Raw genomic sequence first — 16,317 nt, 5'->3', positions numbered from 1 at the left:
CTTCAAGCCAGGGATCAATCCTGGTTCAATGAAGAGTGCAGGAGGGCATGTCAGGAGCAGCACCAGGCATACCTAAAAATGAGGTGCCAAACAGCATAAGCAGCAAGTAATGGACAGAGCTAAGCGACCCCACAACCAACAGATAAGATCTAAGCTCTGCAGTCTTGCCACGTTCAGTTGTGAATGGTGCAGGACAATTAAACAACTAACTGTGGGAGGAGGCTCCACAAATATCCCCATCCTCAATGATGAAGGAGCCCAGCACATCAGTACAAAAGATATGGCTGAAGCATCTGCTGCAATCTTCATCCAGAAGTGCAAATGGATGGATCCATCTCGGCCTGCTCCGGAGGTCCCCAGCATCACAGAGCCAGTCTGCAGTCAATTTGATTCACTCCACATTATATCAAGAAATGGCTGAAGGCACTAGATAGTGCAAAGACTATGGGCCCTGACAATATTCCAGCAATAGTACTGAAGACTAATGCTCCAGAACTTGTCGCACCTCTAGCCAAGCTGTTCCAGTACAACCACAACACTGGCATCTACCCAGCTATGTGGAAAATTGATCAGGTATGTTCTGTACACAAAAAGCAGGACAAATCCAACCTAGCCAATTACCGCCCCATCAGTCTACTCTCTATCATCAGTAAAGTAATGGAAGGGGTCATCAACAGTGCTATCAAGGGGTGATGGTTTGATTCTCTCTTGTTGGAGATGGTCATTGCCTGGCAGTTGTGTGGCGCGAATGTTACTTGCCACTTATCAGCTGGAGCTGGTTGAAACCGCTTCACTACCATTGAACGTCAAGTGCTCCCGGAGCGCAGTTGTTGTATTGCAGGAATGTGGGATTTTAGCTGCAGCAATAGGATGGAAAAGCAGTGGTTGTTCTGCTTGGAGCAGAGGTGATTGAGGGGGAATTTGACAGAGGTGGACGAGATTTTGACAGGTTTAGATAAGGTAGATGAGGAAAACTGTTCCCCTCAGCTGATGATACAAAGACTGTGGGGCACCGATTTGAGGTCTTGGGCGGGAGATGTAGGGAGGAATATGGGGAAGAACTAGTTTACACAGCGAGTGGTGATGACCTAGAACTGGCTGCCTACCAGGATGGTGGAAGTGGAAAACAATCCAGGATTTCAGAAGGAAATGGGATGGGCTCGTGAAGGAAATAAACCAGTTCTGTGGAAGGGTCATGAGGACTCGAAACGTCAACTCTTTTCTTCTCCGCCGATGCTGCCAGACTTGCTGAGTTTTTCCAGGTAATTCTGTTTTTGTTTTGGATTTCCAGCATCCGCAGTTTTGTTGTTTTTATCTGCTGGGTTGGACTGGATTGCTCCTCCAAGAGCCAGCATAGATTCATGGACTGATTAGCCTCCTGCCTGATTAAACAGAATTAAAATAAACATGGCAGCCCACTAGAGAGGGGTTCGGCCCTGAGGCGGCGGCCCAGGGAGGGGATTGGCCAGAGAGAGGGGCGGGGCCTAAGTAAATGGGGCGGAGCTAGTAACGTGCTCGAGTTCAAGCCGCTGAAGCAGAGGGTGGGGCTAAGGGAGGGGCGGGGCCTAAGTAAATGGGGCGGAGCTAGTAACGCGCTCGAGTTCAAGCCGCTGAAGCAGAGGGTGGGACTAAGGGAGGGGCGGGGCCTAAGTAAATGGGGCGGAGCTAGTAACGCGCTCGGGTTCAAGCCGCTAAAGCAGAGGGTGGGGCTAAGAGAGGGGCGGGGCGCATAGCGATACCGAGGAGAGAAGGGGGCGGGGCTGTTTGCGGTTCAGACGGCGGGACTTGCAGCGTCAGGCGGTAGGTACAGGGGCGGGAGCGCGAGCGCGAGCGCAGTTTGCGCTCATCTCGGCCCCGGCCCGGGATGGGTGAGATGTGTAAATATTACCGGCGACTCAGTAATGGAGTCCCGATCACAGGTTCGGCGGAGGGGCGGGGCGAGGCGAGGCGGGGTGGGGTGGGGTGGGGGCGAGGGATGGGTGAAGGGGGCAGGGGGTGGGAGGGTGAAGTGGGCGGTGGGTGAAGGTCGAGCGGAGTGAAAGAGGTGGGGGTGAAGGGCGGGAGGGGAGTGAAGGGGGCAGGGGTGGAGGCGGGGTGAAGGGGCGGGGGGAGGGCGGGAGGAAGGAGAGGGGTTGTGGAGGGTTGAAGGGGTGGGAGGGGTGAAGGGGGCAGGGGGTGGGAGGGGTGAAGGGCGAGGGGAGTGAAGGAGGTGGGGGTGAAGGGGGCGGGAGGGGAGTGAAGGGGCGGGGGAGGAGGGGGGCACAGGGACAGGGGGAGGCGAGGTGGGTGAAGTCCGGGGAGGGGGTGAAAGCGGTGAGGGGCTGAAGGGGGTGGGGTGGAGTGGGGGTGAAGGGGCAGGGGGAGGGCGGGAGCAAGGAGAGGGGTTGTGGAGGGGAGGAGGGGTGAAGGGGGCAGGGGGTGGGAGGGGTGAAGGGCAAGGGGAGTGAAGGAGGTGGGGGTGAAGGGGACAGGAGGGGAGTGAAGGTGGCAGGGGTGGGGGCGGGGGGAGGGCGGGAGGAAGGAGAGGGGTTGTGGAGGGATGAAGGGGGTGGGAGGTGGGAGGGGTGAAGGGGGCAGGAGGTGGGAGGGGTGAAGGGCGAGGGGAGTGAAGGAGGTGGGGGTGAAGGGAGCAGGAGAGGATTGAAGGGGCGGGGGAGGAGGGGGGCACAGGGACAGGGGGAGGCGAGGTGGGTGAAGGCCAGGGGAGGGGCTGAAGGGGGTGGGGTGGAGTGGGGGTGAAGGGGCAGGGGGAGGGCGGGAGGAAGGAGAGGGGTTGTGGAGGGGTGAAGGGGCAGGGGGTGAAGGGTGACGTGTGTGAAGGAGGCAGAGGGCAGGGGCGGTGGGGGAGGGGGGTGAAGGGGGCGGGAGGGGAGTGAAGGGGTGGAGGGGGGCAAGGGGAGGCAAGGTGGGTGAAGGGGGCAGGGGAGAGGGTGAAAGTGGCGAGGGGGTGAAGTGGTGGGGTGGAGGTGGGTGAAGGGGCTGCGGTGGAGCGGGGGGGTGGGAGGAAGGAGAGGGGTTGTGGTTGGGAGAAGGGGTGAAGGGGGTGGGGTGAAGGGGCGGCGGGTGGGAGGAAGGAGAGGGGTTGTGGAGGAGGGGTGAAGGGAGTGGGGGTTGAAGGGGAGAGCTGGGGGGAGGGGGTGGTGGAGGGGAGAGTGGGGGAGGGGATGAGGGCAGGTGGGGTGGTGAAGGGGTGGGTGAAGGAGGTGGGGAGGGGCGGGGGGAGGAGGGTGAAGGTGGTGGAGGGGGCGGGGGAAGGAGGGTGAAGGTGGTGGAGGCGGGGAAGGGGGTGGGGTGGGGGTGCGGGGATGGGGCCGAAGCGGGAGGAGGAGGTCGGGGGGCAGGAGGAGGGCAGTGAAGGGTTTGGGGTTGGGGGGGGGCAAGAGGAGGGAGGGGGAGGAGGGAAGGGAAGGGGACGAGGAGAGGGTGGGAGGAGTAGAGGGGTAGGGTGAGGGGGAAGGGGGGTTTGTGGAGGAGGAGGGGGGCAGGGGAGGAAGGTGGGGTGGGGAGGTGAAGGAGGAAGGTGGTGGGGGTTGAAGGAGGAAGGGGCTGGGTGGGGGTGGGGGGGGTTGAAGGAGGAAGGGGACTGGGTGGGGCTGGGGGGTTGAAGGAGGAAGGGGACTGGGGGAGGAGACAGGGGGATGAAAGAAGGGACTAGGATAGTGGTTGTGGTGGCGAGAGAGGTGGGGTGGAGGGGACCTGGAGGTGTGGGCAGATTGGGATGTGAGAAGGGGGAGCTGTCTGGGGTGGGGTGTTCAAGAGTGTGGGACATTGGGCAGGGTGGGTGAGTAGGAAGGGCTACTAGGGAGTGTGAAAATGGGGAGGAGAAAGAGGGATGCTGGGGTGGGGTGGGGTAGGGTGTGTGTGGGTTGGGGGTCCATGGTGCGGGGTAGGGAGTCTTGGGGGGAGGGGGCAGTGGTTATGAATTTAAAACCTGTTCATCCTCCATGGTACGCTGGTAAATGGGAGCAGAAAATTACGAAGGGACAGAAACAGATTGAGCAAAACTGTGGTGCATGGAGTTTAGTGTGAGAGAGATGAACCAAGAGAATTTCTGAATAGTGAGAGACCAGGAGCAGATGTAGCTGTCCAGGTACATAGTTATCGAAAAGGCTGATGGGATGTTGGTCTTTATCTTGAGGGAGCTGGAAGTGAAGCTTCCGATGTATAATGATGTATAAAGCACCCAGCCCAGCCCCCAGGTTGCCCCTCCACCCTAGTCAGCTCCTCCTCCTGCTCTCATACATCCCCCCGCACCCCGGTGTCTCTTTCTCTCTCCTCCCGCCGTGCCCCCTCTCTCTCTTCTCCCCCCAGTCCCTGGAGTAACTGTACTTATTTCTAGGCACTGCCCCTCAGGAAGGATAGATTGGCCTTGAAGGGGGTGCAGTGCAGATTCACCAGAATGACACGGGGGTTAAATTACGAGGACCGGTTGCAAAGACTAGTCTTGTATTCCTGATTATAGGAGATTGAGGGGTGACAAAATTGAGGTTTTTGAGATGATTAAAGATATTTGATACAGTAGATGAGTACAACTCACACAATACACTGTCCAGGACAAAGCAGTTCTCTTGATTGGCACCACATCTGCAAACATTCACTCCCTCCACCGCCGACGCTCAGTAGCAGCAGTGTGTACCATCTACAAGATGTATTGCAGGGATTTACCAAGTCTCCTGAGACAGCTACTTCCAAACCCATGACCACTACCACCTAGGACAAGGGCAGCATATAGATGGGAACACCACTACGGGGAAGTTCCCCATCAAGCCACGCATCATCCTGACTTGGAAGTATATCGCTGTTCCTTCACTGTTGCTGGGTCAAAATCCTGGAACTCCTTTCCTAGCAGCACTGTGGGTGTACCTACACCACATGGACTGCAGCGGTTCAAGAAGGCAGCTCATCACCACCTTCCCAAGGGCAGCAAGCGATGGGTAATAAATGCTGGCCCAGCCAGCGAAGCCCTCATCCTGTGAATGAATATAAAAAAGAAAGAGAGAGAGAGAAACTATTGCCTCTCATGGTGGGTTGGGGGTGTGGGCGGGAGTCCAAAACAAGGGGGCAGAACCTTAACATTACAGTTGGGTTGTCCAGTGTGATTTAAGGAAGGACTCCTTCACACGGGAGAGGAAATCTGGAATGTTCTCTCAACCCCTTCCTCAAACAAAATGGGGGTCATTTGGAGCTGTCGAGATTGATAGATTGAGGGCATTAAGAAATTTGGATCAAAGATGGGTAAATGGATTTGAGATGCATATCAGCCATGATCTAATTGAATGATGGAACAGGCTTGAGGGGCTGAATGGCCTCCCCCCTGTTCCTGTCTGTTTTCAGTTACAGGCTCTGTGTGGGTGTGAACTGACTGCTGTGAATATGACACGTCATCGCTCAAACAGCGACGGATTTCCTCAGTATCACCTTCGACGCATCGGATGTAGAGCGTCACTCCCAGATGTCGCCAATTTAATTGAGTGAGTAACATGGAGTGGTATTGCACAGGACTGTGGGCTTATTCAGGATGGAAACTGACGCTGGCAATTAGGCAAGACCATGTGGTTCTGACTCATTACGTTTGGGGATTCCTAGGGCTGGCTGTCCATTGTCCAGTTGGGTGGGACTGCCCCTCACCTCGTTCTACTGCAGTCATGGCCAGAGAATTACCGTTGCTCCTTTATTCTTTCATGGGATGTGGGAATCGCTGGCAAGGCAGGATTGAGGGCAGTTAAGAGTCAACCACACTGCTGTGTCTCTGGGGTGACATGTAGGCCAGACCAGTTAAGGACGGCAGATTTCTTTCCCTAAAGGGCATTAGTTTTTACAACAATCGATGATAGTTTCATGGCTACTGTTACTGAGACTAGCTTTCAACTCCAGATTTATTAACTGAATTTAAATTTCACCAGCTATTGTGGTGGGATTTGAACATTTCCTGGGCCTCTGGATTGGTAGTCCAGTGATATTACCACTCGGCTACTATCTTCATCTGCAATGGCTTCCCTTCCAGCCTTTGGCATCTCCAAGGATTTATCTTTGGACTCCTGCTGTTTGTTTCTGACCATATCCAGCAGCAAGCATCTCAACCTCACCACTGTCTGATTTGTTTGATATAAGAATTGGATGAGCAGGAATCCCTTCAATTAAATATTGAATAGCCATTGCCTTTGGCTCCTCTGTTCCCTAGCTACCAGCGCCATTGTTTCCTTAGTCATTCAGTTGGAACCAGACTTTTTGTAACCTTGGTGTCATATTCGTCCTTGAGATGATCTTACAGTCACACATCGATCACTAAGACTGCTTATTTTTATCTCAGTAGCATTGCTCGACTCTACCTTGTCCCAGCTCCTCTGCTGCTGAAACCCCCAGCTGTGCCTTAATTATTTCATGACTTGACTATTCCACAGCTGTCCTAGCTGGTCTTCCATCTTCCACCCTACGTGAACTGGAACTCATCCAAAACTCGACTGCCTTGTATCTGAAGCCCCAGTCACACCTGTGCTCGCTGACCTACTTTAACTCTCTCTAGCAATGATTCTCACCCTTGTTTTCCCTTTGTGGCCTCACCACTCCCTATCCACCAATGCTAACAGCTTTAAGCTGCTTAATATTGTCTCTCAAATTTTGTTTTTTAATCTGTACTGTGAAGAAACTTGATGTTTTAGTATTTTAAATATACAATATAAATACAAATTGTTAGATACAGAGTAAAGCTCCCTCCACACTGTCCCCATCAAACACTCCCAGGGCAGGTGCCACACAGGGTCAGATACAGAGTAAAGCTCCTACTGTCCACCTGCATGGGAAGCAGACCATTTGCCCTAACCAGCCAGTGTTGGTATTTACCTCCCACATGTGCAAATCACATCACTTCTGTATCACATGATGTGCCGCAGATCAACTCGCAGGTGAACCAGGCAGTCTGCAGCCCTGGTCATTGAGGGCTTGCTGCTGCAGATGGCAGGCACCGGGGCCTCGGGCTCCTTCAAGATCAACCGACATCACCTGGAGGGCCAGAGCTGCCCAGGCTGGGGCGGGCAGTGGAGAACAGATACCAGTAGGAAGGGGAAGATGAGGATGAGCCCCGGCCAGGCTGAAGAAGAAGCCGAGTGCGTGGATGAAGTGTGGCATTGGCTGGAGGAAAGCCGCCAAGGGAACCGGCATTTGGAGGCTGGGTGGGCAGCCTTGGAAAGCAGCCAAGGAGCCGGCGCCAGGCGCTTGTCGGGCAGGCGGGTCAACAAGAGGTGGTGGGTACTGGGAGCGTCCCGGGCAAGGAATGAAATGGTGAAGGAGGGGAAAGAAAACTTCCAAGTGGAGAAAATATCAGCCCCTTTTCACACTGCCTGCCAGATTGTCAGTGTTCTCTGTGCTGCTTTTCTGTTGTGTGAAAGAATTGAAGCTTTGTTAGATTAAAACAAGATTCTAAAGGTCAGTGTGGTGAGGTTTCCAAGATCTTAGTAATTTTTAAGTTCCTGCTTACTTTTCATGCTGTGTGTTAGCAATAAAAGGAGCTGTTTCTTATTAATTTTCTACGCTTTTTAAAAAATTTCTTCAACTGGGCAGATGTACTGTGTCTGTGTACTGTGCATTAAACATAGAAAGTCTCTTGGCAGGGTGATTGGCTGTCCCACTTCCAGCCAAACACCAACACACAGGAAAAAAGCGAAAGCTAAATTATTCTCCCACTGGTGTCCAGGCTTGTGTACATTGTATCCACCATGTCTTATCTATGACCTCGGAGCTGCCTTATCCTAGCTTTGTGATATGTAATATTAAGTATCACGAGGGGTTAAAGCAGCAAGGAAATTTAGGATGGGCATCGGAAAATCTGATCAATATGGCGATCAGACTCCCAGGCCCAGCAGCATAAAATGGGGAAAAAACAGTCCCTCTGCAGTTAGATAATTCTAATCAGATGCTAATGTCAGAAGTGGCCAGCCTTCCCAAAAATTGAAGGTTGACCTCTTGGGACATCACTTGCGACAGTGAACAATACCCAGAGAATTAAAACAAAATTTGTTTTTTTTTTTCATTTTCTTTGATAACTTTGTTTAGTTTTTAAAAAATTGTTGGAGCCAGGGTGGGGCAAATTGACAATGATTCCTCCAATCAAGGCTTTTGCTTTCCTACTGACTGCGGACAGGCAGGGGTACTATGTGGATAGACATGTCAGGCACCCAATGGTTGGAGAGTTGGGGTGGGGCTTTGCAAGTTGAGGTGGGGTGTTGCAGTCCTCAGAGTAGGTCAAGAGGCAGACGGGTGGGTGTGTGTGGTGTGTCAGGCCTGGGGCTAGGCCAGCATTTATTGCCCATCCCTAACTGCCCTTAGAAAGATGGTGGTGAGCTGCTGCCTTGAACCATTGCAGTCCACATGGTGTAGGTATACCCACAGAGCTGTTAGGGAGAGAGTTCCAGGATTTTGACCCAGTGACAGTGAAGGAACAGTGATATATTTGCAACTCAGGATGCTGTGTGGCTTGGAGGGAAACTTCCAGGTGGTGGTGGTGTTCCCGTGCATCTGCTGCCCTTGCCCTTCTGGATGGTGGCAGTCATGGGTTTGGAAGGTGCTGTCGCATAAGCTAATGTGGGTGGTGACAAGACCTGGGGCTTGAGGGGTGGGCTGAGAGGGTACAGCACTGATTATGGAATGTGACTGTGTGGCTGACTGAAAGGGTGCCTGTTTGTGAACTGATAGCCTCACATCAACCATATCGCTTGCACAATATCTGATTTAATCTCCTCTCTTGTCACGCTCTCTCCTATTCCACCTGGGCCAGCTTCAGCAAGCGGGTTACCCTGATAGGAAGGAATGTCGACGTGGTTGATTATGTCCTCAGCTCTGCCAAAGAATCGAGGAGCAGGAGTATCTCCAGGATGCACGCCCGGGTAATCCGATCAGCCCAGGATAACCAGCACCGGCTGGTCGACTCCAGCTTCTCCGGTGTTTACATCAACGACCGGCGCATAGACAGTGAGTGGCAGCACGCCCAGTACCTAGTGGGTTAGGGTCACTGAGGGTGAGGGGAGTGTGTGAGAGGCGGGGGCACAGGGTGGGTAGAGGTGCTTGGGTGGCCAGGGCGAAATCTGCGATCTGGCTTTTTACTGTCTTTTTTTGTCTTGTTCTATTCACAGTCCTTAGTATTACCCATAGGACGCTGATCAAATCATTGATTTCTGTAGCAATTGTTCAGAAGAACATGCATACGAGTTAGGAGCAGGAGTAGGTCACTTGGTCCCTCAAGCTCTGCCATTCAATAAGATCATGACTGACCTGACTGTAACCTCCTATCTAGCTCAGCCTTAAAAACATGCATTGACCCTGCTTCCACTGCCTTTTGAGGAAGAGAGTTCCAAAGACTCTTAACCCTCTGGGAAAAAAAATTTCTTCTCACCTGTCTTAAATGAGTGATCCCTTTACACAGTGATTCCTATTTCTAGATTCTCCCACAAGAGGAAACATCCTCTCTATATCCACCCTGTCAAATTCCCTCAGGATCTTTCATGTTTCAATCAAGTCACCTCTTACTCTTCTAAACTCCAGTGGATACAAGCCTAGCCTGTTGAACCTTTCCTTATAAGACAACCTGCCCATTCCTTGTATGAGTTTAGTAAACCTCTGAACTGCTAATGTATTTAGATCTTTTCTTAAATAAGACCAGTACTGTACAGAGTACTCCAGATGTGGTCTCACCAGTGCCCTGTACAACTGAAGCTTAACCTCGCTACTTTTGTATTTAATTCCCCTTTCAATAAACGATGACATTCTATTAGCTTTCTATTACTTGCTGTACCTGCACACTAATACTTTGTAATTCATGAACTAGGACACCCAGATCCCCCTGAATCTCAGAGCTCTGAAATCTCTCACATTTAGATAATATGTTTTATTATTCTTCCTGCCAAAATGGACAAGCTTACATTTTACCACTTTTTAGTCCATTTGCCAGCCCTCCGACGGTGCGGCGCTCCCTGGTCCCGGCCCTCCGACGGTGTGGCGCTCCCTGGTCCCCGGCCCTCCGACGGTGTGGCGCTCCCTGGTCCCCGGCCCTCTGACGGTGCGGCCCTCTGACGGTGCGGCCCTCTGACGGTGCGGCCCTCTGACGGTGCGGCCCTCTGACGGTGCGGCCCTCTGACGGTGCGGCCCTCTGACGGTGCGGCCCTCTGACGGTGCGGCCCTCTGACGGTGCGGCCCTCTGACGGTGCGGCCCTCTGACGGTGCGGCCCTCTGACGGTGCGGCCCTCTGACGGTGCGGCCCTCTGACGGTGCGGCCCTCTGACGGTGCGGCCCTCTGACGGTGCGGCCCTCTGACGGTGCGGCCCTCTGACGGTGCGGCCCTCTGACGGTGCGGCCCTCTGACGGTGCGGCCCTCTGACGGTGCGGCCCTCTGACGGTGCGGCCCTCTGACGGTGCGGCCCTCTGACGGTGCGGCCCTCTGACGGTGCGGCCCTCTGACGGTGCGGCCCTCTGACGGTGCGGCCCTCTGACGGTGCGGCCCTCTGACGGTGCGGCCCTCTGACGGTGCGGCCCTCTGACGGTGCGGCCCTCTGACGGTGCGGCCCTCTGACGGTGCGGCCCTCTGACGGTGCGGCCCTCTGACGGTGCGGCCCTCTGACGGTGCGGCCCTCTGACGGTGCGGCCCTCTGACGGTGCGGCCCTCTGACGGTGCGGCCCTCTGACGGTGCGGCCCTCTGACGGTGCGGCCCTCTGACGGTGCGGCCCTCTGACGGTGCGGCCCTCTGACGGTGCGGCCCTCTGACGGTGCGGCCCTCTGACGGTGCGGCCCTCTGACGGTGCGGCCCTCTGACGGTGCGGCCCTCTGACGGTGCGGCCCTCTGACGGTGCGGCCCTCCGATGGTGCGGCGCTCCCTGGTCCCCAACCCTCTGACGGTGCGGCGCTCCCTGGTCCACGGCCCTCCGACGGCCCGGCGCTCCCTGGTCCCTGGCCCTCCGACGGTGCGGCGCTCCCTGGACCCCGGCCCTCCGACGGTGCGGCGCTCCCTGGACCCCGGCCCTCCGACGGTGCGGCGCTCCCTGGACCCCGGCCCTCCGACGGTGCGGCGCTCCCTGGACCCCGGTCCTCCGACGGTGCGGTGCTCCCTGGACCCCGGTCCTCCGACGGTGCGGCGCTCCCTGGTCCCCGGTCCTCCGACGGTGCGGCGCTCCCTGGTCCCCGGTCCTCCGACGGTGCGGCGCTCCCTGGTCCCCGGTCCTCCGACGGTGCGGCGCTCCCTGGTCCCCGGTCCTCCGACGGTGCGGCGCTCCCTGGTCCCCGGTCCTCCGACGGTGCGGCCCTCCCTGGTCCCCGGTCCTCCGACGGTGCGGCGCTCCCTGGTCCCCGGTCCTCCGACGGTGCGGCGCTCCCTGGTCCCCGGTCCTCCGACGGTGCGGCGCTCCCTGGTCCCCGGTCCTCCGACGGTGCGGCGCTCCCTGGTCCCCGGTCCTCCGACGGTGCGGCGCTCCCTGGTCCCCGGTCCTCCGACGGTGCGGCGCTCCCTGGTCCCCGGTTCTCCGACGGTGCGGCGCTCCCTGGTCCCCGGTCCTCCGACGGTGCGGCGCTCCCTGGTCCCCGGTCCTCCGACGGTGCGGCGCTCCCTGGTCCCCGGTCCTCCGACGGTGCGGCGCTCCCTGGTCCCCGGTCCTCCGACGGTGCGGCGCTCCCTGGTCCCTGGTCCTCCGACGGTGCGGCGCTCCCTGGACCCCGGCCCTCCGACGGTGCGGCGCTCCCTGGACCCCGGTCCTCCGACGGTGCGGCGCTCCCTGGACCCCGGTCCTCCGACGGTGCGGCGCTCCCTGGTCCCCGGTCCTCCGACGGTGCGGCGCTCCCTGGTCCCCGGTCCTCCGACGGTGCGGCGCTCCCTGGTCCCCGGTCCTCCGACGGTGCGGCGCTCCCTGGTCCCCGGTCCTCCGACGGTGCGGCGCTCCCTGGTCCCCGGTCCTCCGACGGTGCGGCGCTCCCTGGTCCCCGGTCCTCCGACGGTGCGGCGCTCCCTGGTCCCCGGTCCTCCGACGGTGCGGCGCTCCCTGGTCCCCGGTCCTCCGACGGTGCGGCGCTCCCTGGTCCCCGGTCCTCCGACGGTGCGGCGCTCCCTGGTCCCCGGTCCTCCGACGGTGCGGCGCTCCCTGGTCCCCGGTCCTCCGACGGTGCGGCGCTCCCTGGTCCCCGGCCCTCCGACGGTGCGGCGCTCCCTGGTCCCCGGCCCTCCGACGGTGCGGCGCTCCCTGGTCCCCGGCCCTCCGACGGTGCGGCGCTCCCTGGTCCCCGGCCCTCCGACGGTGCGGCGCTCCCTGGTCCCCGGCCCTCCGACGGTGCGGCGCTCCCTGGTCCCCGGCCCTCCGACGGTGCGGCGCTCCCTGGTCCCCGGCCCTCCGACGGTGCGGCGCTCCCTGGTCCCCGGCCCTCCGACGGTGCGGCGCTCCCTGGTCCCCGGCCCTCCGACGGTGCGGCGCTCCCTGGTCCCCGGCCCTCCGACGGTGCGGCGCTCCCTGGTCCCCGGCCCTCCGACGGTGCGGCGCTCCCTGGTCCCCGGCCCTCCGACGGTGCGGCGCTCCCTGGTCCCCGGCCCTCCGACGGTGCGGCGCTCCCTGGTCCCCGGCCCTCCGACGGTGCGGCGCTCCCTGGTCCCCGGCCCTCCGACGGTGCGGCGCTCCCTGGTCCCCGGCCCTCCGACGGTGCGGCGCTCCCTGGTCCCCGGCCCTCCGACGGTGCGGCGCTCCCTGGTCCCCGGCCCTCCGACGGTGCGGCGCTCCCTGGTCCCCGGCCCTCCGACGGTGCGGCGCTCCCTGGTCCCCGGCCCTCCGACGGTGCGGCGCTCCCTGGTCCCCGGCCCTCCGACGGTGCGGCGCTCCCTGGTCCCCGGCCCTCCGACGGTGCGGCCCTCCGACGGTGCGGCCCTCCGACGGTGCGGCGCTCCCTGGTCCCCGGCCCTCCGACGGTGCGGCGCTCCCTGGTCCCCGGCCCTCCGACGGTGCGGCGCTCCCTGGTCCCCGGCCCTCCGACGGTGCGGCCCTCCGACGGTGCGGCGCTCCCTGGTCCCCGGCCCTCCGACGGTGCGGCGCTCCCTGGTCCCCGGCCCTCTGACGGTGCGGCGCTCCCTGGTCCCCGGCCCTCTGACGGTGCGGCGCTCCCTGGTCCCCGGCCCTCTGACGGTGCGGCGCTCCCTGGTCCCCGGCCCTCTGACGGTGCGGCGCTCCCTGGTCCCCGGCCCTCCGATGGTGCGGCCCTCCGACGGTGAGGTCCTCCCTGGGCACGTCTATGTGTAATATCAGGAGTTGGATGTTGAACCGTACAGTCCTGTATGATTCCACATTAATGGGGTTGAGGCATGTTCTTGCTGGGCTTTGCCTCCGATCTCCATGAGTGGGGGAGGGGTATCAATTCCCCATCCTGATTGATCTCTCTACCCAAAAATGTGCTACGGTGGGGGAGAAGGTTGGCTCCTCACCGTGGCCTTCCACAGTCCCTCTGCCCACTGATACTTGGTGCTCACACTCATTCCTGAAGAGCTATCCACGTGGGCAATCAACTGAAATGAGCCATTTGGCTGTTGAACTGTAGCCCGGCTGGAGTCCAAGAGCAGAGTCATAGAGCACAGAAGGAGGTCATTTATCCATCGCGTCTGAGCTGTGCGATTTATGCCACTCTCCTCCTACCCCCCCACCCCCTTCAGAGTTTTGCAAATGGTATATTTTGTGGGTATATACATCCAAATTGCCCTGTTTGCTGTGAATTTTCTCCTTTAACGTGAAAAGGGAAAGTTTTACTTTGTAAATGTGACTCTTGCCTATTTTGACCTTAGGTGATGTGATCCTGAAGGAAGGTGACACGGTGACCTTTGGGCATCCGCAGAGTTCGCTAGTGGAACGAGGGGAAAAAGTCCGTCAGCCCAACTCCGAATTTTACTTCATGGTAAATCTGTTTGAAAGGGGAAAAGATGTTTTTATTTGACCCTTGTAACATCTTGATTGAAGAATAATGAAAGAGGGTTCACAGTTATAAGATGGAATTGTGAATGGGCAGTGTTGCACCATCTTTGAGTTCCCTAGCTCTGAACAGACAGGATCCTAGTTCCAGGGAACTGTGCTGCTCTGTGGAGGAACTTGCAGAGGCAATCTGTGTACCCCAAGAGCATAAGATCAAAGCTGGAGTAGACCATTGGGCCCCTTGAAGCTGCTCTGTTATTCCACAAGATCATGGCTGATCTTCTACCCTCAACTCCACTATTCCTGCCCTAACCCCATATCGCTTCATTCCCTTGGTGCCCTAGAATGTATGGACCTCTTGTCTTGAATATACTCAATGATGAAGCATCCACAGCTCTGATTCCAAAGGTTCACAGTCCTCTGACTGAAGAAGTTTCTCCTCATCTTTGTCCTGAGTGGCCACCCCAGACGCTGAGACTGTGCCCCCACATTCTGGATTCGCCAGCCGAGGGAAGTAGCATCTATGCTATCGAGCCCTCTAAGTATCTTATACATTTAAATAAGATCACCCTTTATTCAGCTAAATTCCAGAGCGTACAGGCCCATCCTGCCCTTATAGGACAGCCCTTTCATCCCAGGAATCAGTCTAGTGACCCCTGTAAAACAAGTATATCCTTCCTTTGGTAAGGAGACCAGAACTGTTATGGTATCCCAGGTCTAGTCTAACTAAGCCCTTTTTAATTGTGCCAAAATAAAAGCAGATACTGTGGATGCTAGAAACCTGCAATAAAAACAGAAAATGCTGGAAATACTCAGCAGGTCTGGCAGCGTTTGTGGAGAGAGAAACAGAGTTAAAACATTTTGAATTGACTATGACTCTTCAGAACTTAAGGAAGGTAGAAATGTTTTATGCAGTTGAAAGGTTGAGGGGGAGAGGGAGGAAAAACACAAGGGAATGTCTGGGATAGGGTAGTGGGTGGGAGAGATTAAATGACAAAAGATGCCATGGAATAAAAAGAAAAGGGAGTGGTAATGGTTGTGGTAAAGGAACGTTGTGGTAAAGAAACAAAGCATTTGTCCAGAATGAGTGTGAATGGCAGAATAATGATCAGCTCTGCCCGAAAACAAAAAAATGTGAAAAACAAGATTCAGACCAGACTATGGGGGGAAAAAGAACAGAATCAAATTGGTTGGGGGCAGAGTTCCTGGTCTGAAATTGTTGAACTCCATGTTGAGTCTAGAACACTGTAAAATGACTAAATGGACTTGCATTGGGCTTCACTGGAACATTGCAGCAGGCCACAGACAGAAACGCGAGTGTGAGAGCAAGATAGTGAATTGAAATGGCAAGCAGCAGGAAGCTGGGGAATCATGCTTGTGGACTGAGCAGAGGTGTTCCGCAAAGTGGTCACCCAATCTGCGTTTGGTCTCCGCAATGTACGAACATACGAATTAAGAGCAGGAGTAGGCTACTTGGCCCCTCAAGCCTGCTCCGCCATTCAGTAAGATCATGGCTGATTGTAACCTCAACCCCTGCCCCCAATAACTTTTCACCGCCCCCCCCTCCTTGTTAATCAATAATCTATCTAGCTCTGCCTTATAAAAAATATTCAGAGACTCTGCTTTCACTGCCTTTTAGGGAAGAGAGTTCCAAAGATACTCAACCCTCTGAGAGAAAAAATTTCTCTTCACCTCTGTCTTAAATCGGCGATCCCTTATTTTTAAACAGTGACCCCCGGTTCTAGATTCTCCCACAAGAGGAAACGTCCTCTCCACATCCACCCTGTCAAGACCCCTCAGAATCAATCAAGTCGCCTCTTGCTCTTCTAAACTCTAGTGGATACAAGCTTAACCTGTCCAACCTTTTCCTCGTAAGCCAACCCACCTGTTCCTGATATTAGGCTAATAAACCTTCTCTGAACTGCTAATGCATTTACATCTTTCTGTAAATAAGGACTAGTTCTGTACACAGTACTGCAGATGTAGATGACACTGTATTGTGAGCAGCAAATACAGTAGACTAAACTGAAAGAAGTGAAGTAAGTCGCTCCTTCACCTGGAAGGAGTGTTTGGGGCCTTGGACAGTGAGGATAGAGGAGGTAAAAGGGCAGGTGTTACACTTGAGTTGTCATGGGAAGGTGCCATGGGCAGAGGACGAGGTGTTTTTTTAAAAATTCTTTCACAGGGCGTGTGCATCGCTGGCTAGGCCAGCATTTTTATTGCCCATCTTTAATTGCCCTTGAGAAGGTGGTGGTGAGCTGCTGCCTTGAACCGCTGCAGTCCATATAGTGTGGGTGCACCCACAGTGCTGTTAGGGAGGGAGTTCCAGGATTTTGACCCAGTGACAGTGAAGGAACAGCGATATAGTTCCAAGTCAGGATGGTGAGTGGATTTGGAGGGGAA

General features: G+C 56.5%; 1 protein-coding gene across 7 annotated transcripts in view; it reads left to right on the top strand.

Annotated features, from left to right (window-relative positions):
• Positions 1-1,085: 1,085 nt before the first annotated feature.
• Positions 1,086-16,317, top strand: part of LOC121275693 — an 89,894-nt gene continuing 74,662 nt past the window's right edge. For all 7 annotated transcript variants that reach the window (XR_005942546.1, XR_005942548.1, XR_005942547.1 and 4 more), the window contains exons 1-4: positions 1,086-1,262; positions 5,289-5,471; positions 8,771-8,964; positions 13,791-13,900. Coding sequence is in view for 3 of the 7 variants with exons in the window: in XM_041183259.1 (XP_041039193.1) it covers positions 1,111-1,262; positions 5,289-5,471; positions 8,771-8,964; positions 13,791-13,900 (639 nt within the window). In the remaining 4 variants the exon portion in view is untranslated. The remainder of the gene's footprint in view (positions 1,263-5,288; positions 5,472-8,770; positions 8,965-13,790; positions 13,901-16,317) is intronic.

Source organism: Carcharodon carcharias, chromosome 3 (genome assembly GCF_017639515.1).
Source record: "Carcharodon carcharias isolate sCarCar2 chromosome 3, sCarCar2.pri, whole genome shotgun sequence".
Classification (NCBI taxonomy): domain Eukaryota; kingdom Metazoa; phylum Chordata; class Chondrichthyes; order Lamniformes; family Lamnidae; genus Carcharodon; species Carcharodon carcharias.
The sequence above is the reverse complement of the archived record's forward strand: the minus strand, read 5'-3'. Positions and strand labels throughout refer to the sequence as shown.